At 41.7% G+C, this 26,098-nt stretch overlaps 1 protein-coding gene across 1 annotated transcript in view; it reads left to right on the forward strand.

The window, feature by feature from the left end:
- Positions 1-12,627, forward strand: part of SLC2A13 (solute carrier family 2 member 13) — a 2,060,320-nt gene extending 2,047,693 nt beyond the window's left edge. The window contains exon 10 of the mRNA XM_069629212.1: positions 6,662-12,627. Coding sequence (XP_069485313.1) covers positions 6,662-6,888 — 227 coding nt within the window. The 3' untranslated portion in view covers positions 6,889-12,627. The remainder of the gene's footprint in view (positions 1-6,661) is intronic.
- Positions 12,628-26,098: the final 13,471 nt, after the last annotated feature.

Consider the following 26,098-nt stretch of genomic DNA (forward strand, 5'->3'; position numbering starts at 1 on the left):
CCGCCCCAGACACGGGACTGAAACCGCCCTACTTGACCTGAAAAACCAAATGGACGATGCCAGAGACATGGCCAAACCAGCACTTCTCTTACTTCTTGACCTATCCGCGGCTTTCGACCTCGTGGATCATGACGTCCTATGCCACCACCTCTCCTCTACTGCCAAATTCTCCCCTGAAGCCACAGCATGGATCACTTCCTTCCTACAAGGCAGAACCATGCAAGTATTCTCGGACTCAGCATCCGCATCTCCAACTACCATTCTCTGCGGTGTGCCCCAAGGCTCCTGCCTCTCACCCACCCTCTACAACATCTTCACACGACCACTCTTTCTCATCCTCGACGCCATGGGCATTTCATACACTAACTACGCCAACGACACACAGATCCTCCTAACCCTCACTGGTAACTATGACACTGACTCCATGACCCTCAACAACCTCTACAACACCATCCAAGCTTGTATGGCAGACAATGGACTATGCCTCAACTCTGACAAGACTGAACTCCTTTTGGTAGGCTCACCTGACACATTGAAAAATCTAGACTCGCAATTCAGCCACTTCACCATAGACTCTATCAAAATACCTGTCTCAGAATCAGTCAAAACCCTTGGAGTCTACTTGGACTCCAACCTATCCATGGATAAACAAGTCAACGCTATAGCCTCTGCAGCTGCATACCATGCCAAACTTATCAACGCAGTCAGGCCCTTTCTCTCCAAAGAGAACTGCACTAACATAGCCAGAGCCATCACTGGATCCAGGCTTGACTATTGCAATGTACTCTTTCTAGGCACCTCCAACAGAAACCTAGAGAGGTTGCAAATCATTCAGAATAGTGCTCTCCGGGCAGCCCAAGGCATTGCCAAAAGGGAACACATCTCGGAGGCCAGAAAGCTAGCACACTGGCTCCCAATAAAAGAACGAATCATCTTCAAGACACTGACACTGACCCACAAGTGCATTCACCTCACTGCCCCTGACTACCTCTCCCAGAGGATCCACCCCGTCTCTTCTACGAGGCCAACCAGATCACCATATACTAACATGCTCTCTGTGCCATTAGTAAAAAAAGTCAGAGCGGGCGGATCCAGCTTCCCATATCTCGCACCCACGCACTGGAACGCCCTACCTCCCACAATCAGAGGCAAGTCCTCCCTCAGCACCTTCCGCAAAACCTTGAAAACAATCTTATTCACATAAGATGCGTTGCACTAGTCGAATACATCTCATATATTCCTAATGCATAAACTGTACTGTAATGACATACTGTACCAACCAAAATGTCAGCTCTATGCCTTGTCGAACTCATACTGTACCTATGAATGACTATATGCCTGTAACTAAGATTTTTGCAAGTAACAGCGCCTCAATGCCCGTGGGTTACTTGCGCGCTATATAAATATAAATAAAATGGGAGAACAATCAGGAAGGGTGGGAGGGAATATACAGAGCAGTCTGGAAATCATCAATAGCTGTCAATACAAAATGCATAACTGCAGGTTTCTTACTCAATGGCACCTCACACCTCACCGACTAACCAAAATGTACGCTGGCACCAGCCCCTATTTCTGGAGAGGGTGCACACAAAATAGCACATACTGGCACCAGTAGTGGGACTGCCCCAGAGCACAAACCTATTGGAAGGAGATCCTAGGCTGGATCCTTGAAATAGAAGGAATCAATAGAGAACTCACCGCACACCTAGTGCTGTTCGGCGTAGAAAAAGTAGAAGAGCACCATCGGGTCCTTCCCCACATGCCTAGAAATCTGCTTTTAGCAGCATGTGTCTGTATCACTATTAAGTGGCAGGGAGCTCTTCTGCCCACTAAGAAAGACTGGCTGAGCAAAGCTAAAGACATTTATGAAATGGAAAGCCTTACAGCCACGCTCAAGGAAACACAGACTCATATCGACATGCAATGGCTCCCCTTCTTAGAGTACTGGGAAGCAAACTGCGCATTCGCAACAACCTCCCCCACAAGCACACCCACAAAGCAGTGAGCGTTCAGAACCGCCTGTAGCAAAAAAAAGACCCTTCATCGAGCTAAGCTATTGAGAGACCCCACCCAAGCTAAAGAACACGACCGATGTGCACAATCTTGCTGTCAAGTGAAGCATTTTGACAAATAGTAGAATACACATGTCAGTAACCCACTGACAGCCCACTGCCAGGGTGACAATAACTTCCAGCTCCCAATTGAACACCTGGCATCTCGAGAAGGAAGGGGAGGGGGCAGGGAAAGAGGGGTGGGTCCTATCTCTATCTTACTTACTTCCTTCACCATCTATTTCTTACTCTTTCCTTTTCCTGTCAAAATATAAAATGTAAAAACTGTTTTGATCCAGATTTTTGTTTCACCGCTGCCTCCCCTGATAAGGGAGAATTATGTTGTACTGTAAATTGAACTATGGATCCTAATAAAAATAAATTAAAAAAAAGCTAACCATAGTTTGTTTTCTCCAGGGAGAGACGTGTACTCAATTGTTAGCACTGTGATAGGCAATAGCTGTCGGACCAGTGTAATGAAAAGACTCGATAAGTCATTTTTGCATACAGTTAAATCAGGTAGCTTTAGAAATGTGCAAACTGCTTACTTAATTTATTTAATCATATTTTTATTTTCTAAGCTTTGTTAAAGAGAAATTCAATCTCAAAGAGTGTATGCACACAAATGACATTGAGAATCCGAGGCTGCTGCATGATGGACGCGTCAGAGTCCGCAGCAGAGGGCTCTATTGAGTGCATTGTCTGCTAGATGACTACCTCACACCTCCCAAGTTCTTGGCCCCTAGCACCCAATAGAGCCTGCTAATAAGGTCTCTGTCTCTATTACAGCTTTTGATGGGTTAAAACATGGAAGCCTTCCCTGGGCATGACTGTGATGCGGCTTGTCCGTGGCTCCCTGCCCCGTGCCAGAGTGTACCTAACACAAGGAGATGCTTGGAAGGCAGGCTTTTATAGGTGGTACCCGTAAAAGCCAGCATTCCAAGCTTCCTTATTGGCGAGAGCGCTGTAAACGCGAGAAGAACACAAGAGAAGCATTGCATGCAGGGTAAGACTAGCCATAAGAACCTGCCTTCCATGCGTTCTGATTGCTCAATGGAGGAACATATGCTCCACTGGCTGTCAGCGCCTGCAATCAACATTCTCTGATTATCTAGAGAGGAGACCACATGCTCTTATGTTCAGGGCCATCTTAAGCACTTTTGGGGCCCTGAGCACGGACATCTTTCGCCCCCCACCAAACCAAAGGAATTAAGTGATCAAGAATATCTGGTCACACTCTGCCACCCCTCGCCCCTCGTCACGATCCCAACCCATAGGTTGATATGCTGCCTCGCCAGAGGCGTAGCCAGGATTGTCTAACACGCGGGGCCTGCACATAATGTAGTTGGGCCCATCGCAGTGACATTAACATCTGTAAATGCCCACACAGTGCTGCTGAGTGGGCATTTACAGATCATGGGTGGGCCTTGCCCGCTCAGGCCCTACCCTGTCTACGCCTCACCCTCATTCTTGCCCTAATAACAATGATGAACAAGTAGCATTTGAAGGGCAACATTAACCGTCCACCAAGAATTACTTCTGTTGTAGTATAGATACAGTGGACTTGTTTTTCAATAGCATCCAGGAATGTTTGGCGCCTTCAGTATTAATGCAGGATCGTATGTAAAAGGTACATGAAACCCGGAATAGACAGAGAACACACATACACTACCTCACAGAATGCAAAAGTGCTCAAGTATGTATAGAGGAGACCAATTGGAAGGAAGGTGAGAGCTAAACATACCAGAGCATGAATACTGGACATAGAAACTACCAGGAATGTGTCTATATCCAGACAGAGATTAGAAGTGGGGCAGGGCTTTCAAAAAAGTGTTGCCATTAGATATCAAAAGAACAAGTGCCTGTGGTGTGCAATATATCAAGACTCACTTTTACAAATGAAGCTGCACTATAGCCAGGGAAAGCATGAGTGAGGCATTTTGACAAGGAAATCACTCTGAAGGGCTGACAATTTTGAAAGGATTAGGTACTGGAAATTTTGAGAGGTCAGGAAACACAAGATTAAATGAGATGCCCAGGATCACACATTGGTTAAGGGGTGAAGCTGGGATTTGTGGCAACTCTGTATTTTCTGTATTTTAACACTTTCTTTTCCAGTTCTTACCATTAACTAAAATAATCTCATTTTTTAAAAACTGACTTGGAAAGTAGACATATCACAATACCAAACATGACCATTTTTAAAAACAAAATATTACAGAAGGGTGTTATGCAAAATGGGAATGATTCTAGCTTAATTCTCTCGATCATCAAAGAAAGTATATAAGTTCCAGCATACCAATCGATGTGATTTAATAGATTTAATCTGGGTTTGTCTTTTGTATTTTAAAGCTTTAAAGCTTTAAATATTACATGTTGCTTGTACAAAAATGCAAACCGTTTTTTTTGTCAAATGAGTAGATCTTAAAATATGCTTGCCCAAGGCCTGCAACATCTGGTCCGCTCTATTCCGTCTACCAGCCCTTCCACTAAAATGCCCTACATAAGAAGAAAGATCAAGTAATGGGCTAAACAATGCCACCACCTCACAGAAGACACCACAGTAATGTCAGAGATATTCGATGATTTGACCAGGATCACTGTATCGTCTGCTGGCAAAGCCAGGATACAAGCATGAACGCTTTGGTACAACAGTCTTGTATTTGGACACTTAACCACCTCTTAGACTAACAGTTTATGCTCATCATTGGATGTGACTGCTCGGTTTTACAACACCCATCTGAACAAACCAATTTCTGGACTTTCACCATACGGATGAGATGTTCGTTTTTATAGCAACCCCTATCTGGTGCCAGTATATTGCTGATAATAGCACCTATTGTGCTGCAAAACCAAGCACACATGCCGGTGGGTTTATAAACTTCAGACATAGGAAAGGTTCAGCCAGCCTTGCTGGAATGTGCTATTCTATTCTTGCATATTAATACATATTTCTGCAACGAGTGCTTAACACACTAAGCTAACTTCTGAGCCATTGTGGCACTCAATTTAGCAATATGCATTTCTGCTTTGGTTATTGCACATGATCAACATAATTCCCTCAGGAAGGAAAGAATGCTACAGGAGTTGTGCCATAAGGAACACACATACTATGTATACCACAGTGAACCCAGAAAGAATTACATGATGAATTGATCAAGGCAGAATGTACTTGTCAAAACAGACAGGCAATAGGGTTAGAGCCTCAGCAGCACACCATCAAATATCCTGACATGTACTATTTAAGTGAATTGAACAATGGAATCTTACCCCTTTAGATCATGCAGCCTTGTGGGGCCCCATACAAGGTGGGGGGCCCGGGGCAAGTGCCCCTTTTGCCCTCCCATAAAAACGTCTTTGCTTATGTTGGATCTGATGCTTTAGATTTATGCTGCGCGACCAACAGATTGTTAAATACTGTACATTGGAGCCAATTTACAAACATATTTCCTGCTTGCATGCGCTAGCTGTGCACACAAGTTGTAAAATGTACAGTTTGTGTGAAGGCCAATTTTCAAAAGGAAACATTGTGTGTGATGAATGCCTTTGCACATTCAGCTTGACGCGCACACAAAACCTATGTGTAGTTGCGTGTGTCAGGGTATCATTAGCGCACCCCATGGAAATGCTTATGTAAAAAATTAGTGTTTATCCCATTGTGTTTCTTTTCCACCCCTGAAATAGAGCCGACATTGTAAAATCAAGATTAGAGTTGAACGGCCCTTAAGACTCGCACGTCCTCCTGCATGCAGATCCACTCTGGGAGCCGGGCTCCCTTGTGTGCAGACACTATTCGCCATCGCCATTGAGTGAGATGAGCAGTTTTCAATGATCACCGGTTTATCTAAATCTGGGGTATTGTTCAAATGGGAGTGATTGCACAAAAGCTGAAAGTATCTTTTTTATTTGAACTTTCTATTTGCAAAATTAGCACCACTGATATGGCCGGCAAGCAATAACATGCATTAGCAAAGTCAACCGTTTTGGCTTGTTTGTAGGATGGGGTAGGCATTGCCAGCCACTGCCGTAACTGTAGTACCTGGCCCCAAGATGGCAACAGCTGGAATATTGGACTATTAGCTGGGCATTCCATAGAACGGTCTGGCAAATGACCATCTAATACCTATCAGATAGCAAAACTGGTGGCTTTGTCAATGCTTGTTTTTACGAGGACTTCACTGCAAGGAATACATATAAATCATTTGGCTGATGGTACACTTGGTGAAGACAGTTTCTATTACACCAGTTGCATATTTACAGTTTCAATTAAACCATTATCTATCAGCAGAGTACTTAACACTGGCAAGCCAACGTTTAATGTTGCTGCTTGATAGAACTAACTCAAAGTGATCTCAGGAGAATGTGATCTAGGCAGGTAGTGGGTGGGAATGACCCTGTGATTAGCATGGTCATGGCCAGTAAATGGGTGGGTAAGTGACCGAACAACACCTACAAGCTCTGTGTCCCTCCACACGTGTCATCTCCCTCCTAGCTGTACTCCAATGCAATAGTTTGGCTTATAGTTTAAGCACCGCCTAATAGCCAATCCCCTGGGGATCTTCTGAAATGCTTTTTTGAATTTTATTTTTGGCTTTCTTTGTGTATTTCAGGTGCCTTCTTCCTGTACTCCGGCCTTGCTGCGATTGGGATCGTTTTTGTGTACGGCTGCCTTCCAGAGACGAAAGGAAAAAAACTAGAGGAAATTGAATCACTGTTTGAAAACAGGCTGTGTACATGTGGCAGCACAGAGACTGATGAAGGCAGATATATCGAGTATATACGGGTGAAGGGAAGTAATTATCATCTTTCTGACAATGACGCTTCTGATGTGGAATAAATGGCTGCAGATGTGTTTAATCATGTCAAGCTTCCTTCAGGGAGAAGGGAAGCTACTAATGACCTCAGAATGCTGCTTCTGGTCTGGTTCGACCTTCTGCACTTGTAAGGAACTCTCAAACGTTTTGAAATTCTCAATTTGAAAGTAAAGAGAACCTGGTGTGTATTCAGCAACCGAAGAGGAATACATGCATTTACCATGACGTTGTACAAGATTTATATAAAAATAATGCAGGAAATGGGTTTATATGATACCTCATTTGGTGATCACAAAGGCACTTTGCATGAAATCATGTTTGGTACTGAGTTTTTCTGATTTCTGCACACTACTATGTCCTTATTTATACATCCCGCAAGGCAAACAATAAGATGACTCAAATTAATTCAGGAAGCATTTCGAACAATTTAACCAGTAACACAACCAATCCTCGGCAGCTGTCCCACCCGGAGAGCCTTTGAGGATGAAATGCAAACAGATTCATTTGTTCTTTGTTCTTTTCATTTGTTCTGTTGAGTTTGTGTCTTCCGTATTAAGTTTGTTTTGTTAACAAAAGTGCACATTCTATAGGGTTACCACAGCACCAACCAATCCAAGTGAACATAGTGAGATTAAAACATACTTGAAGCATGTTGTTCTCAATTAAGAATTAAAAAAATATAACGACAGTTTTGAGTGGAAGAAAAAAGTATTTATGTGAAAATGAAGATTAGAAGAAATCGATGAATGATGGAGCTCAAAGCCTCAATGACAAAATTATTTTTTACATCAGACGTGCATTTGCAACTAAGTCATAACAAGTGTAAAAATGACAAAAACTCTTGTCTAAACACAAAATACAATGTCACTAAATCACTACTGTTCGATGGATCTCCATTTTAACAATTAAAAATGTTGTATCCCTCTTCAAATATAATTTAGTTACTGTGGTTTTCTTTGTATTTCTTTCTTCATTTTCACGTGATGCTGGAAAAAACCTAACCATGATCTTTGAATTTTGCAACCAAATTTATAGTGTGCAAATGAAGTTGTGTGAGATTTTGCTAGGAACTTGCCAACATTCCATGTAAATGTAAAAGATACAGTTTATAGTTTTAGAACAATGTCCTACGATACAGATTTAATATCGCTACTGCCAAAATTTTAAGCACAATGTAGTTTACTAAATGAATAATTCTGCTGCAGTTATGGATTTTTCTCTGCACACCCCTTGTATTTTTTTAGGTCTGATAATAACTGGAAACAAATGAGACATGTTATTGATAAACAAGGGGGACACATACCTCTAACATTAGCGTGGGAAGGTATTTTTTATTATCAGAAGCTATGCTCTACTATTGGTGAATTGCAAATGATTTGATTACAGTAACCATATTTTTAACAAGACTTTATGTATAAAAGAAACCTAATTGTATTATGTCTTAGTTCATCTGATTTTATAATTACATTCCTATCACATTTGAAAGTAACATGTATTTATATGATATTAAATGTAATACGAAGAAAATTGATAAACTGATAAGAACAAATATTGACTTTCTCGAACAGCAAGTCAGGGACCAGGATTCAATTAAAATTATTAGCATCAGAACAAAGTCTATATAATGCCAAAATCTGTTAATTTCCACCCACTAGCTCTATTCCATGGTATCAATGCCTCACTGTGGTGGGCATTTAGGCCGAGGGTTAATTTTGAGCCCTTGCGAAACTGAGGATAATTCTATTGCCAATAAGTCACCAAATGGTGTTGAAATTAATTTTGCTGCACAGTGATTTCATGGCAAGTGGATTCAGACCTTTTCTGTTTTATTTTCACTAACATATTGTTATTATATGTCCACTTATGCCAGATTGCCAAGCTCCACGTTTGCTATGCAGCCTTGTTGGTGTTTGAATTTCCGTGACTAACACCTACAACACATGCAGCAGAAATCAGCCAGGTCTAATGTGCATACCCTCAGGCCCTGATGTTTGAAACAGGGCATGCTGATTTCTTACATAACATGTTACTACATAAAGGTATCGCACACAATAAAAACACACACTGAATAGAAACATTATAATGGATACACATGTATACACTTAGACACTAACATTGTCCAATATGGCCTATCATCCCAAGATGACGCCTTTGGAAACAGTGCTTTAGCTAACATGCAATGCCCCGATAAAAGTCAATTTCTGCATTGCTGAGCAGCTGACCGTTATGGATAGGGGACGTCTTTATTATACCCTTTAAATATTCTTCAATGCAGCATATTACTGGAAAAAACAATATACCATGTAGGCTCGAAATAAAATAATTTCTCAAAAGCAACATTTGACAAATCTCTCCCAAACTTACAGAGTTAGACTAGCTTCTACAAAAGGCAAAAATGATAAGAGCTATCACCATGTTGCACTCCTCCTGCATCATGAAGTATCTGACTGCCACTAGGGCACCTTTATCTACAACTGCAAGAGCTCTGGCAGAATGGTTAAGCTTTCTTTAGCTAAGCCCAAAATGGAACTTTACTCTATGGGCTGTTACCAGCATAACATATGTATTTATTATATCAAAAACTCATCGAATTTCATGGAAAAACCATGTCACGTTTTCTAGGGTACTCTACCACAGCCAGGACTGTGAACATATATAACCCCAACTAACAAATAATTCTTGATGCTAATCCAAATAACATGAAAGGGGGACTTCTATGCTCAGATGTGCTTGTATGTCACATGATAACTTGCATCTGGTAACCATCTTAAGCCAGTATTGTGTATCTCTTACCTCAATGCATATCTGAAACAGATTACATGGTCATTCCCAAATAGTGGTAACCATACAGCTTGCATTATTCCTGAGTGAAGGATCTTCTTATTTAAATGACCAGATACTGTTGTTTAGTTCATAGAATAGGCTTTAAAGAATGCATAAGAAGCTACATGATGCTGCACCGGGCCAGATCGGCTGGTCGACTCTGAAGAACTTCATTGATAACAGCAAGTGATTACATTGAGTTTAATTGGGAAATATTTGCATCTTTAACCATTGACATGGTCTTTGGAGTTAATGCCCTGGTACTTATATATCTGCTCATTAGGAGATTCAAGCCATATGGTATGTTTGACTGCCAGCAATATAGATGAAAGAAGCAAACAACTGCATATGTTTGTAATAATGGTGTTGACATTTCTCAATCAAAATATTGAAACACACAAATACTTGCATTATACAGTAAACATTCCACTACAATACATATAAGAATAGATCCTACAAAAATAAAATATAGCCCCCATATTATACTAATAGCTTAGATCCATGGTATGTAGAGTGAGCATTGTGCAGAATATAACTGAACTTGTTGCCTTGGAAACATGGAAAATGTGGCTGCCACAATGTACAGGTGCTATAGTTAGCGAAGTGGGGGTGATGCCTTCAGAGACACCTACTTTGCACATCATCAGTCAAGGTGACTGGAAGGGTAGAAATGGATCTAGGAGATTCACACACATAAAAATTGCACCTGTTCCAAATGAGTGCAAGTCAAATTTATTACACATGCACATGTTCTGGAGCAAGTTTCACTTTTTGTAACATTTTCCTCAAAGTTACATACCGTGTTCAGGAACATGTTAATTTAATTTTTCTTAACTTTTTTCCTCCAACTTGTTTCTTTTGCTTTCCAGGGACTTGTTTACAGTAATGCACACTTGCTTTGCAAATCATAGCCTTTTGCATCTGCAATTTTTCGATGCAACGTGGGAGGGCCACTTATCTAATTCTTTAGATTGCAACTCAGCTGCAAAATGGGAGTGGTTGCAGTCGCAATTTGGGGGTGCTATAAATGATAGCCGCAAAGGGCAATCCTCGTATTGCATTCAAAGTATAAAATGTCCCCATTATAGTTTTGAGCTCTACAAGCCAGCGTTCCATCGAGAATGTACAGTAACCAAACGTAAACCCTAGAAAATTCGCTATCATTACATAGGTTATATGGAACAGATGGGTTTTAATTGTATTGATTAGGTTTTCGCTGCTCAGATGTGCTCTAGAGTCATGGTTCTCTTTTGGGTTTTCATGTATTAGCCATGAAATAGTAATAGATTCAATGATGTTACACACAATGCTCAATCCGAAGTGTTATGGTGCTTTCCTCGCTTTGTAACAAAACTGCTATAACAGACAGAAGTGTTACTCATACAAGTACAGATCATCAATTCTGACTAATTTTCAAATTATGAAATGCAATTTTCACAGATTTGTAAATATTTGCTGCAACTGTGAAATAGCCAACATATACTGTGTTTCTCTCAATCCAGGAGAAAATAACTTGGAAAACAGAGGCTTTGTATGCCAGGCCAGAAGCAGAATATCAACCTAATGTTTTATTTGTTCAAATGTGTTGACTACAATAGCGGGTAATGTTTACAGCTTCTATGTAGCCGCTGCCTATGAAAAATAATCCTGACCTGTTGTCCGGGTGCAAAATAGTAATGTTTTCTGTACAGAAATTATTCTAAATGTTTTATAAATAATCTTCATAGCCTTGTGTACAGTAAGTCATTTCTAATACATTAAAGTTGTATACTGTATGCCGTGGCAATGTTAGAAAAAGATGTCAGCACAGCAAATCCTTATAGGAATACGGATAAATGTTTAAAAAAAACATTGTATTTTTGGTACTGCAGGGTAATCTCCTAAAATATATCAGTAGATTGCAAATGTCACAGCAATTGGTATATGCCAAACTTTTGCTTGTCTGTTTTCACTAACAAAAGAGCTTTCTTATTAGCTAATGATCTCCACTGTGGTGTTTTGTAACAGAGTTGTATATGGTGTTTACGTTTACTTGGAAATTATCTAGCCACATCACCTGTTAATGTAAACAATGTCTGGTTCTTGCAAATATTTTTAATGTAGTCGCAATGTTTTATTTTAGAGACGTAGGCAGGTGTAGGTAAACAATTTTAACATTTTAGTTGAACAAAGGTGAACTTCTTTTCACAGTCTGTTTACCTTTGTGAAGCACATTTAATGTTAGACTTGTTTGATTCAAGCTCATATCTATTTTCGGTAAACTATTGTAGTACCAACACACAGTTTATTTGAAAGAAGAATTAGAATGCATAGAAAAATAAACTATAAATGTAATACTGCCATTGTGAAATGTACCTTTAAGGTACATAGCAAGCACTGTTCTGTTTGGTGTGGCCTCCTGAACCATAACTTCACACGTATTTCAAATTCAGTAGAAAGGACCTGTAATTTGTATACAAAAAGGAGAGTAACATTTCACAATAAACATGATGCAGCATTTAATGTATACTAAAATAAAATCAAAATGTGCTTTTTTGTGCTATTATGTACACGTGTACAATATATACATATATATATATATATATATTTTAAAACTGTAGCCTACAATTATGAGAGTACCAGAATGCATGTCCAAAATGTAATATGAAAAACACATATTTGGCAACATTGATCTGTGAATTTCTAACAACCAACATGGGTGTATGGGTTATTTAAAAAAAAAAATCTTAAATGTTCAGTTTTCTTTGCAACCAATAAAAACTACAGTGTATGAAAGTGTTGTAGATTATATTAAATCAAAGTGCTGTAAAGAAAACTATTTGCTATTTTATGTTTTGACTGTTTTATTGAAATGTGTTCTTTGCATACAATTAAATATCTTGAAGATTGTCAGTGAGCGATGTATATTATACAAATAAAGTTATGATGATTAATTGTGATTTGTTGTAATATTTTTATGCTTTCTCTTTTACTCTGGCTTGGTGACAAATTAAGGGAATTGATGAACATAACTTTCTGAAAATGTAACATGTTGACTTCGGATAACTTGTCGTTTTCCACTAGTCTTAAGAACATGTAGAAATGAAAACACATCAATGAGTTGTATAGTCCAGCATTTAAAATCTGTAAGATTCCCAGCTAACACACACAGCACATGCTTTTGGAATGATTCAGGTTTCAGGAATATACTTGATTATTTAGGAGGAGTAAACCACTGCATGCATTCAGCATTCAGGGATTTGCAAAACGTTTGCAGTTATGAGATAGTAGGTGTAGTCTGTCTCCTACACAGCATATCCATATGTCTTTTTCCATACTTACATAAACACATTTTACCATGCTTCTATACTTTGCCGTCAGTCTCTCGTCTAGGACCAGTTATTCAGGCCTTGCACCACTTACATTTGTTTTCACAACCTACCCCTTTAGATGCTGTTGTTTAAGCTGTTGATAGTCAGTATCTTGCATTTACAGACCTTCCTTGCTCGGCCTAGCAAACACCCTTGTGTCTCTTGTGGATACATTATGGGTTTTTTCATATTTCACATGGTCTACATATCAGTACATGTTTTAATGATGGCAGTTATTGGGAAAGCGAAGAACTAAATTAATGGAAGAAGGGGACTGGTCATAAAAGTTCCTTACTCATACATCCACTTTTAAGACATTTTCAACTGATGGGGGTAGATTACCAAGCAGAGACACACACCAGACTTCAAGCTAACATGGATTAAGTAGTCTGTCATGTCCTGAAAAGCTGCATTGTTATGGTCGAATTGAGTGCTCCATCAGTTAGTGCAATATACTAATTGTACTTAAGGTGCTGTTGGGGTTTGTGGCAATCTGGGACATGGATTTTCCAGAGATACAAAGGTGCTGAGAGTCACCAACATGGCAGCAGTGACCAAACCCAGATCTCAGATGAATAAATAGAACTGAAGCACTCCCAAATCACTCCCATTTAGCATAAAGTTTGGCTTTGGGCATATTTTGGGACGCCTGGTAACATCACATTTTGCTTGGTTAGCTGCTGTTCGTGTAAGTTTGCACTTGACTTCTCTTCAGTCACTTCCCTAATGTCCCCACACTATCCCCTTGCTTTTGCCAAGATATCTATGTCACCACTTACCATTTTTGTCTGCACCCATGTGTCCAGGGATGAGATATTTTATGTATGTTTATGAATTCAATATTAATGTACTGCTATTGCTGTGTTTGATGTGCTGCTGCCTCCAATACAGTGCAAGTGTCTGGTCCAGTGTTATCCGTCTATCCTCTCTTGTTCCCATTTCCCTACCTTACCAAATAGCCTCTATCCATGATCATTGTATCTTCTGAGTGTTGGCGAAGGAGATTCAGTAAGGTCCCATGTCTGGAAAACAGGATTATTTGTTTCCCCATACACAGAATAACGCTTACAGAATGCATGTGAAGCTGCCGATGTGGCTACCCTATATGTTTTTCTGATTATGGCATGCCTTTATCCGAGTAAGGAATCCGGTCACAGATATAATAAAATCTACAGTTCTTCATGTTGCGTAAGATAAAGCAATGTTGTGTGCATATCATGTTCATGCCATTATGTAGTTCAGCAACTAAAGCACTTGCTTTGGAGCCTACAGAAGTTTGAATTCCAGCAGAGACCACCTAGCTTTTTATTGTTCTAAGATTGATAAATTGAGTAATGCAGGAGTAGTACTGCACCAGTAATGTGTATGAATTTATTTTGGTGCAACACAATTTGTGGATGACACAAAACCATGAACAACAGCGAGATGTGGGACTATGTTTTCTCTAACAGATGTGTACACTCATTGGCATTGTCTCTAAGATTAGGGACAATGGACCATTATAGGTTTGCCGGTATCCTGGCAGAAAATCTGCCAGGATACCAGCAAACATACTTCCCGATGCTGCCACCTGAAATCCCGGTTTTACCAGGATATTACAGGTGGCAGAAAGGGCGGTAAATCCCCATTCCATTTGCTGATATTTTCGGCACCTGTAATACCGGTTCCAAAAATACCAGCTGTTTTATGCCGGTGGGGACCTGAGTTACCTCCAACTCTTGGCTGGAGGTAAGTCTGGTTACTCCTACCAGCATACCTGTACTCTGCCGGTCTGGTAAAGTGCCAGTATATGTTAATACCGGCACTTTTTTACCAGCCCGGTAGGGTTATAATGAGGCCCAATATTAGGGCTAAAATATCTACTGAACGGCCCGGTGGGGCTACTCCCAATCTCTTAAGGCCTCTGAGAACTGTCGGCAATTTGATCCCTCAGTTTTCTATTTTGCCTGTGTCTACGGATGAAACTGCTAAAATTGTTCAAGATATTAAAGCCACAAACTGGGCCAGTGACGAATGTCATGGCAAAATGATCAAAGAGTGCGCCCTGCTTCTGGTGAAAACAATTATCACAATCATCAATCATACTTTTTCCACTGGTCTGATACCCGATTCACTGAAATAGACCTGTATTACTCCCATCATAAAAATTACCGGGCCATCACCAATGTCAGGTTTTCCCTTAAAATCTTAGATACATCTGCCTACTTACAGTTGCAGCGTTTTGTTGTCACTCACAATTAATTGGGCACCTACCAGCTGGGCTTTTACCCAGTGCATAGTACAGAGAAATCCATGCTAAACATTCATTCTGGCATATTTGACATCTTGAATGAAGCAAGACTGGACTGTTGACGTTTCGGAACCTCTCAGCAGCATTTGATGTGCTTGATCACAACATTTTATTGTCAGGACGTGTTCAAGACCTTAACCTTGACCACCTAGCTATTAGCTGGGATAACTATTTTTTGTGAGGTAGGTCCGCATTAGTGGTGTTGGGACAGTATTCATCTAATATCCACCCGACCACACAGGGAATCGCCCAGGGAGCATGTATGTCCCCCTACTATATTCAATCCCTATATAAGACACCTCCATGATCTCCTGTGCAACAACGCTGTCCAATTTCCAAACTATACCTATGACTCCCAGTTGCTGTTTATGCTGTCCGGTGACATAGTCGAAGATACCAACCATATTAATAATATCTTTGGTCTCATTGGTCTATGGATATGGGACACTTGACTATACGTGAATGACTAAAAAACATAATTACTATTGATGGAAGCGCAGAATACCATCAAGAAACATGGACACTCCTATGGTACGATATCATTTAAACAACCATACCATACTACAATGCCGCTATTGAGGAAAGCCAAATCTCTTGGCATTTACCTCAATATCGAGATGAATATGAAAGCCCAGGTCTTAGCCACTGTCAGTTCTTGCCATTATTGTCTCCATCTGCTTCATCAGATAAAACCATGTATATCTGACTCCAATGCTGCTACTGTGGCTAGGTCTATCATTGGGAGCAAGTTGGACTATGGCAATGCATTGCTTGTGGGGGCACCACGGGTGAGGTGGTGAGGCTCCAGGTAGTGCAGAATGCAGCAGGATGCATTGTGGCTAATGTTGACAGAATATCCCATATCTCTCCAACTTTGAAAAGCCTTCATTGGTTCCCAGTAGCACAGAGGATTCAATTCAAGGCTATGAGCAGCACACATAAATGTATATATGGCGAAGCTCCTGCTTAACTCAAGGCTCGATTTGCGGCCGCATAAACCATCTCGCTCTCTCCACTTCGGCTCACAGCAACAGTTAACCAACAAATTTTTTAAGCACAGCCATGCTGGTGGGAGATCCTTTCAGTCCTCTGCTTCAACTCTATGGAACAAATTACCACAGAACCTGCGGCTTGAACCCACTATTGCGTCTTTTAGGGAAAATCTGAAAACATTATTTTTTAGAAAATCCTTTACTTCATTTTTTATGCTCTTTGTCGGTTTTTCCCTTGGTTCTGGACTAGTATTCTTACTTTGTGCTTTTTGTTATATCCTTTGTTTTATTGTTATAGCATTTTGATGCCTTTGGACTTTAGCATGTTATAAATAAATACATGTCAAGTGTGCAAATAATAGTCCAGTGCTCTCTGTAAAAGTTTAGTTTATTGATAAGATTGTCAATGCTTCCATCGCCATTAAATATAGCATTTACTTTGTCTGTGGCAGTGGTCGAAATGGGTGAGAACTAAAGGGTACAACCTTCATCTACTTTTTAGTAAAATCAACCATCGTTCACTTACTTTTTGTCAGCTGAGAACTGGTCCTGGACGGAAGACAAATGGCACACTTGTTTTATGCTGCCCCCTTACTCTGGATTAAAACCATGGCTTTGCTGGATTTACTCTGTCACATCTAGCAGCCACTGGCTTGCTGCTATTTACTTCAGTAGTGTCACAGGTGGCCTCAAGAACACACCAACTCTTGAAGACCGTTCAAGGGTTTTCATTGCAACAATCAGAAAGGGGCTTGCTAAGGGCCATCCCCTTGGCTCTCATTTAGGGCAGGAGTTTCTCTACTAGCCCATGCTACCCACCACCATGATAGTCTCTAGCGATCGGTAACACTTACTGCCTAAAATTCTGTTGCCTGGCGATAATGGCCTAAGGGCAAAGACCCTTTCTAGCTATTTCCTTTTGGGAACAATCTAGTTGGCCCCTAACCTAGATACCCAATGCTACTATTCAGTGTAAGGATAGGTGCCTTTGAGACACTCAGGTACCACTTGGTCCTTACCTTTCTTTCCCTTGTACTCCTCATCCTGATGTTCTATTAATCCTCTCTCTTCCTTTTACTCTCCTTCCCTTCTTCCCACCTCAATTGTCCTCTCTCTCTCTCTTTCTAATCCACACATCTCTCTACCACTATTCTCTCCTCTCCACACCACTGCTACTATCCCCTCTCCACACTACTTCTATCCCCTCTCCTCGCTACTACTACTATCTCCTTGCCACACTACTACTACTCTCCCCTCTACACACTACTACTACTGTACGCTCCACCCACAACCTCTCCCACATTCACTCTCCCAGTTACCTTCTCATTCACTCCATGCTCTATTATTCTCACTCTTAATCCTTACATGAACACTCCCATTCAAGTACAACTTTCTCTCACCAACCAATAACTCACCTTGCACACTCCCTGTGCAATCTTTCGCCATGCTATTCTGCACTATCCTTCCTGTTATCTGTGCCCCCTTTTATCATCCTCATTCCCTTCATTTGGCTCTCTTCGTCAGCGGGTTTCCTGGACCAATCACTGGCTTTCCTTACCCAGGAGGCAGTCTTACTGGCAAGGAAACACTTAAAGAGTGGTTTAAGCCCCACATCCTTTTCGTATGCGGGTCAAAGCCCGCTATCATCAGTCAATGTCCCAGTTCATGTTATGGCTTGCCGGAGCATTTGGCATGCTGGTTTGACACGGGGACCACTCGGTGGCCCAATTGCTGGTACAGAAATTATCTTTGTGGGTATTGTGTAAAGTGCAGAGATTGACCATTTGCTGTGCAGACTGCTCTGCATGCTCGCTGAAGGTGAAGTTACTTAACCCACGCTGGTGAAAGTCACATATTGTGTTGCTGTCTCTCTCTCCCAGGCCCCGGCCAGGCTGCTCTCTTGTTCTTCCAGCACTAAGTATGCTGGATGTTGAAATCCTACAGGACAAGTAAAAGACTGTCAAGCATTGTGCAATACAGGCATGGGGGAAGGAAACAGGCATATGCTGAAGGGGCAGAGAATGTGGCCCTTCCAACTCCTGGCACTCCGCCTCTGGGGCAGGACTGACTCTGGTGAACACTGTGGTAGGCTTCCCACCCAGTTTGAGAGGGGTCCCCATCCCCTCTTGTCATGGCCAGTTCTCTAACCTTGTCCCAGCAGCTTGTTTGGGACATAAAGCCCATTTCCAAGCCTCCTCATAGCGCTGCTCCTGCTTGCTCCTGCAGTGATCAGTTTTTGTGTTCTGCAGTTAAACAACCAATTTAATGTGAAATTGCTGCAGGCACAGCTGCGAGTGTTGGGTTTAGGGGTGGCTTTAGTCTCTGACATGTCCCTTAAGAGGTGTGAATGATGGTCGATTGGAAAGTGGAGGGTGTATGAAGCTGTATGCTGTATACTTTTGGGGTGGTCAATGACTGAAAATAATGGTATTTTAAAACGTGTTTTCTTTTACTATGTTTCAGTCCTTGTAGTACAGTTGCAAAGCACATTGGTTGTGGTGGACTTGAAGAAATGCAGGACCCAGGTATGGGATTGTTATGCAAGAGGAGAGGTGAAGCATGGGTATGGGGTCGGTGGTGTGAAAAATCCGAGGGTGTTTCACTGCCTAGACCCCAGGGATCCTTTACTCAGGTGGCCAGGGCACAGCCATCGCCTTTGAACCCAGAACCTGGGGGGTGGACAAGTGGGGGAGGAACACCTGAGTGAAAGGTCCTCGGGGAGTGAGTGGGGGAGGAACACCTGATGGCAAGACATGTATCCCCCCTTTCTAAATACTGCTGTCCCATTCTATTTTAGAGGATATTCCAACTTCCCAGATCTCCCCCCCCTTTCCTACACAAACATTGATCCAAGAAGTCTGAGACTGGAAGGAGTACCACCCATGCAATACATTGGACATGTCCCACCAATAAGATCAAGGCGGATCAGGCACTTGACCTTAATTATAAACATCTGGTACCTATTAGCTCTCCCCACATGGTTAAAAGGTGGAACACTGAGACACACTCTGAGCAAGGTGATGCACGAGAAAAAGCAGTTCTTCCAGGGCGATGGCAAACCTGTGGAGCAGAGCGACAGGCCGAGGTACAGAAGAATCTTGGACACCCCAGCGAGTGATCCTCACCTTCGAAGGGCCTTGAAGGTTGTGCAAGGAAGCCCAGCCAGAGAGAAGAGACAAACCTCTTTTATGTTTCAAGGATACCAGCCACCCTCCTGGGTCAACGGCAGAGTTGCGGAGATGCGACAGCAGTTGTGGTATCAGCCTTGACTTCAGGATCAAAGCTGCAAAAGACGAAAATTAATAAACACAGCCGGCGAGTTGATGAAAGCAATGAACGTCTGGTCTGTGTTAAATCAAAATTGGTGGCAACAGTATCCGACAAATGAAGGTTGCGTGTGTGCCGATAAGACATGAGAGAAAGCAAAGCATTGTAAAGAACTGTAAATTAAAGCTACAAAGTAACAGAGTAGTCCAGCAAAAGAAAATTGCCCAATCAAAAGTCTGTGTGAAATGTCTGATGCGTAGAAGTGGCGGGATGAGAAAGAAACTGAGATACAAGATTTGAACTGTTGTTAGGTTTGATCCCGGTAGAGGGAAACCTGGATGTGAGAGAGGTCTTTGAACTTTGAAATAAGTACTGTGCTCGAAACTACATTTACCAAGAGGCCTTGGGGTAGGAGAGAAAAAGTCGTCATGCCGAGGTAAGAGCAAAAGTCTTTCAGTTTAAAAAAAATCTTCGACAGCGGAAGGAAAGTGAAAGGAGGCTTGAGCCCGACAGAGTGAGGCCTGTGAAGGTGTGATTGAAGCTTGGGGAAGGGAACACCCCCATATGTTGTTATTGAACGATTTGAGCCTGGCAGAGGGAAGCCTGTACTGAATTGTGGTAACCAGAAGGAAACAAACTTTTATTAAACTGTATTACAAGCTAAAAGGTGACCTGGGCTGGAGTGAGAGAAAGCTGAGAGGTCCAGCGGATTAACTAGTGACTTTTTCGTGGAAGACCAGGTGGGCCCTGGTCCACGAAACAAACTGCTTCCTTGTGTCTGAAGCCAGAGTGTTTCGCAAGATTCAAGTGTGCCATTTTACCCCCTGCTACAAAACGTGGGGAAAGGAGTTTACTCAGCCATACTGACATTTCTTTTGAACACTGATTTTCCATTTTGCATTACACATTCCCTTTACACATTTATTGTATTAGAAAGAGGGCAGGCATTAGGTTTATACGTATAGGCCATTTTATTTTGACTAAGGACTGGCTAGTACTCTATTTTACTAGTATGTTTGATGGTCGAGAATACTCCCATCTTAGTTATAGGGCAAGATAGGAGTTTTCCTACCTCTTTTAAACCATCAAAAAAGGTTTTGAAACTTGCAGCTCTCGTGTCAGTTTCTACTTTTGATACCATACCTGCCTAACAGGTGGCAATGGGAGTGAAAGGGGTGGGAGAGGCAGCAGGTAACATTGTTCGTCCTCTACTGTTTTCACCCTGCAACTTCTGGCCTGTTGTAGCACACCATGTTTCAGGGGTTTTCTACTCCTTTTTTCAAGGTCTATAAAATATACAATACAATCAAGAATAGTTACCATGTATCGTACAACTAATAACAACTCTGGTACATAGTTACTCAAATGAAACTAGATCTTGCCTTAACTAGAGTTCCTTTATGCTGGTCATGAAAAAAAATCAAAAACATTTCACTTTCCCCGAGCCTGTAAATTATTCATGTTAATAAATACGTGGTAATGAATCAACATACTTCAGATATCCCAGCCTGTTCACGCCTGACCCTCAGACACATTCGAAAGCCTGAGTGGCTATGAACATCCAAATGGTATGAAACAGCATACAAATAGTCGAAGCAAACAAATATTTCAATAACAAAATACATCTTTTATAAATACATGTGCCATCTTGTGTATTCATTTAAACCTTTTGGGGGATTCTAACTGTAAATAACTGTTTTAGCACATATGCACCCACAGTTTGTTCGGTGGCTTTTACTATGGTCTTGATTTCTTTTATTGCATCATGGTTCTATTTTTAAGTAGCAGTAATCTATTTTCACGTGTCTTTTAAGAGGATAAAAAGTAATATGAAATCACTAGTGTTTTAATTACAACATATGATAAAGAAATGTGGTTTACTTTTCTTTTCCATGCTGCTAGATCAGCTGAGCAAATAAAGCAAATAAAGTACTTGTTTCAGAGCCTCCAGATGTGTAAAGCCCTGAACTCACTACTCAGCCCAGATTGGTAAAATGAATAACTCATTTTGGTGCCGTTTAAAGAAGCATGAATAATATGGCATGAAAAGACATATGCTAATTTGATATTATATGCTGTCAATGCATAAATAAAGGTTTGCTGCTCAGAGCTGGTGTAAGGTCCTGAAAAAAATGCTGGAATGTAGGTTCTTGGATTTAAAGTTAAAACCTGAACCAATCATTGAGGAAAATAAAGTTTTAGTTGTACGTGCCACACCAGTGGCCTGATTTTGAGCTCAGTAGTAGTAAGAGAAATCCAGTCTGAGTCAGAGGAATTTAGAAGTGGAGCTACCACCAGTCATGCTGGCAGTAGGTCCAACTCAGCCCTGACTTCTGTGCAACTTAACTTAATCAAGTGGCAGGATCCACCATCTGGTTTAGTAAATGATGGAGAGTGCTAGCTAGCAAAGCTGCCTTCCCTTTCTATATTCCTCTTAGGACTTGAGACTCTCAAAGAGATTCCCTCCACTCAGCTGCGCTTCCACAACTATGTGGCGGCAACCCTTTTGGGCTCTTCAAAGCAAAGTACGAGGGTGGGGGTAACCGCACCAGGCCCCAAACTGGTGGATTGTCATCTTAAATCACTGTCAGGTGGCCACCAGGTAGTTTAGCGCCTCTGAATGAACAACTACCTAGAATTAAAGTGATCATCATACCTGAATTGCCTCCAAGGGCTTTCTCAACTCTAGCTTTAATTATCAATAATTTGTCTTCTACTACTACAAGTCTCCTATGTTTGTTGCCTTTAGGATTGGCAACCCATCAGGCTAATCCAGCATATTTGCTTTTTGGCCCTCTTGCTACTATTTCCAGTTATACATAATAATAGTGAAACACTCATTACATGAGCAGCAATAGTAGATATAGGACTGCCAGAAGCAGACTACCAGAAGACATGTTATGTAATTGAATATTTATAGTGCCCACATCACCACAGTAGTGGCCTTACAGCGTCTGAACTTTTTCCAATAGGTAGCATGTTATTACCTCATCGGGGTGCCACCACACCTTAGTCTGTGGACAGTAAAGAGGAGGGCTTAGAGAAGGGGGTAGGCAATATACACATACATACAGAAGGGCAAAAATAGGTTCTGGCCTCAGGTTCAAACCTTACAGAGTTGGAACTCAAAGTGGGTACCATACCAGGTATGTACATGCGTCGGAGACCTCAAATTCCAGATTTTATAATGGCAACTCCAAGGAATATCAGACATGTGTAAAACAATGCCAAGTGTATTTTCTGAGAGCAAGTCTTTACTACAAAAAAAAGGTAGCATTTGTGTTAACCTTTTGTCCAGACATAGGACACCACTTGCAATCCCATTGTTGCCACAAAAAAGCCATCCACTAACTGATTGTACTCATTCTGAAAAGGAAATTAGTTCAATGGGCCTCATTACGAGGCTGGCAGTAGCCGTGCCTGTAATACATTTTTGTCTGACCAGGTGGAATGAAAGGCACCTACGAGCACTGCATTTCGGATGCACAGGCACCGTTGATAAGGGCATGCTGTGCTCGCGGATGCCTTTCATTCCGTCAGGTCAGACCTGGCGGAATGAAAGGCACCCGCGAACACAACTCAGAGTTTGCCAGTCCGAATACAATGGTACTGGCAAGCTTACCGGTACCATTGTTTCCGGACCGGCAAGCTCGTAATGAGGCTCACTGTTTGCTAAATGGCAAACACTACAAGCCAGAGAAGCTGATATCTTGAAAGTACATTAAGGTACCATCGGCCTGAGGACATATATTGCCCATTTCAGACATCCCATCTGCAGGCTAAGTTTGAAACAATCCAGTCTTGTCTTTGCACTTCAAGAATGGCTAAGGGATGCCAACAAGTATGTAATAGCCAGAGTGGAGTTACCACACTCATTAATCCAAGTGATTGACTTGATTAAAGAAATTCATCACTGCATGCAGGAATGAAGAAATAGAAAGAAAATCGCCATATTTATAGACGGAGTATAATCGAAAGAGGGGGGTGTAAAGAATTGCCCATCATCAGAGAAGGGTCTAGGCGATCATAATCTTCACCCCCTGAGTCGACGCAGTTGGTGTCCAAACTCCATACACATTTGACACCCAAAATCACTCAAGAGGATCAAGAGTCATTGATTGAATTGTGAAAAGGCAAGCAATGATATTAGAAATAGGCCACATAGTGCACAAAAGGGAAATATCAGATTTCAACCCGGAGGAGGAGAGCTAGCTTAAACCACATCATCAATTCTGCTCCCTTCTTGGGTAGCCCCTCTACCTTCTTCTTGCTTTTTATCTACTGTCACAGCCACAAGGACCAACAGATGATACAGAGTCAACAAGAAGGGTCACACACGTTTATTACAATAACTCAAAATAACATGACATTAGATTTCACTGAGGTCACAAAATTGAGTGCAAAGTATGCAGATATCCTCGGACCATGGTCCTTAGTCGTTCCTTTTCTCCTCCTCTTTAGTAAGTGCACCCTCTTGCCAGCAAACAATCACCAACAATCTCTGGGGTTTTAAGTAGCCAAGCGCTTCTTTCAAGACAGGCTTAAATTAGTTGTTTCTTGTCAGGGTGTGATCCTGTCTTTCTTAGATTTATGTGACGATCTGGCATCTGCACACCTGTTGCCCTGAGTGGTCCTGATGAAGTTTGGTTGTGGGTGGTCCTAGCTCAACTACTCTCTCCAAGTCTTCAGCTGATGGCCAAGCTCGTTCCCCACTGGATGATGTGTTGGGTGATCTTCCTTCACTGCTCTACATCTTGTTCCACCTTTCCACTACTTCCCAACTTTTGTCTGTCTTACTTCTTCTCTCCTTCTGGTCTCTTTCGTCCACTCTCTTTCTTGTTGCCAGACATGCAGCCCATTTCTTCAATTCGCTGCTATTCCCCTCTACTCCTCCTCTATGTTGGGTATGGGTATGAGCATTTTTTTTAATAGAGCACACTATCAACAATTGGTATTTTAGCGCTGTTTCGTGCATCTCATATAGGACAAGCTGCGAGGAGCCAGGAATGAGACTCAGACACAAGGGAGTCATGGTTTCCGTCAAATACTTTTATTAAAATAGAAGGGGATGGGGAAATGCCTCTCTATCCCTGCACTAAGAGGTGTTTCCCTACCTAAAACCAAAACTAAGGATCTGTCAGTGTCCAAAGCAAAACTGTCCCGTGTCCAAAGTACTATTCAGGCCCTCACATTCTAACAAAATAAACTTGAAGGTGAAAAGGGTAATGTCTTTGGCCTTGAGTGTTTTATAAATGTTCAAAAAGATAAAATGGATACTTCCAACACAAAGGTTCCAGAAGGATAGAGTTCCTTGTTCCAGGGGGTGGTTTTCTGCCCCTGGATTTCTCTTACTCTGTTGTATATTCAAAGATAGCAGTTCCTTGAGTTTCTCTTGACCAACAACACAACTCGTACACAACAAATCTTTGCTCTTTGTCTTTATCTTGTTAGGATACCTGGTGTACTCTCCTGTCAGGTTGTCACTCCTCTTCTCTTGATCAGCCGAGCCTTTTGCTAGTCCTGATATATTGTTCTCAGGACCTTGCTAGGTGATGTGTTCCTTATACACTGTTCAGCTTGTCCTTGCCTGGTGGGCTTCCCTACCAGAGCTTTCTTATATGAACACACCTGCAATTGCCTTGTATACTCTCCTGCCAGGACTTTCTTATTTATTTATTAATTGTGCATTTGTAAGCCACTTATACATCAAAAAAATTGTGTTTCGAAGTGCCCACAGGGCAACAGGGAGGGAACATGGGAATAAAAAGTAGAATATAAGAATATAACAATGAAAGATAGAGGCAGACCTACTAGGCCTTGTAAGCATTCAGAATGTGCAAGAGCAGAGAGAGAGAGATAGAATGGATGAGGGAGTCAGGGTGGTAAGTGCAAGGTGCCCCGATAGGGCACTACTAGAGAGTGAGCAGTTGTAAGTGTCTAGGTGAGAGTGGTCAGCTGTCAATAAATAAGTAAGTGCAGGCCATTGGTGGCAAGGCCAGTGGGTGCCAAGGCATGTGCTGGGAGAGGACGGAGGCTGAAGGCAATTGGGCGTGGGAGGCCAGTACCCAAGAGGACACATAAGGGCCCTCGTCACCAATCTCAGAAACTGTAGGGATTTAGCAGGGAAGGGAGGAAGAGAAGGAGGAGGTGAAAAGGAAAGTCTTTAGGAGCTTCCGGAATTTTGAGGAGGTCCAGCTCAAGTCGAAGAGGAAGGGGGAGGCTGTTCCATATAAGGGAGCTTGCTGATGAAATAGATGGGCTACCAGCTCGCTGTTTAGTGAAGCACTTGACACACACAGAGTTGGTTCCAACGAGCGCACATATCTGGATGGGAGATTATTTAGTGTGAGCAAGTTTCAGATAGAGTGGCCCCCGGCACCAGACAGCACACTTGCAACTGCCTTGTGTACTCTCCTGCCAGGGCTTACTTATATGCACGCGGTTGCAACTGCCTGGTATACTCTCCTGCCAGGGCTTTCTTATATTTGCATTTTCCTTGCAGCTTTAATTT

This window comes from Ambystoma mexicanum, chromosome 12 (genome assembly GCF_040938575.1).
Source record: "Ambystoma mexicanum isolate Mex_15411 chromosome 12, UKY_AmexF1_1, whole genome shotgun sequence".
Taxonomy (NCBI): Eukaryota; Metazoa; Chordata; class Amphibia; order Caudata; family Ambystomatidae; genus Ambystoma; species Ambystoma mexicanum.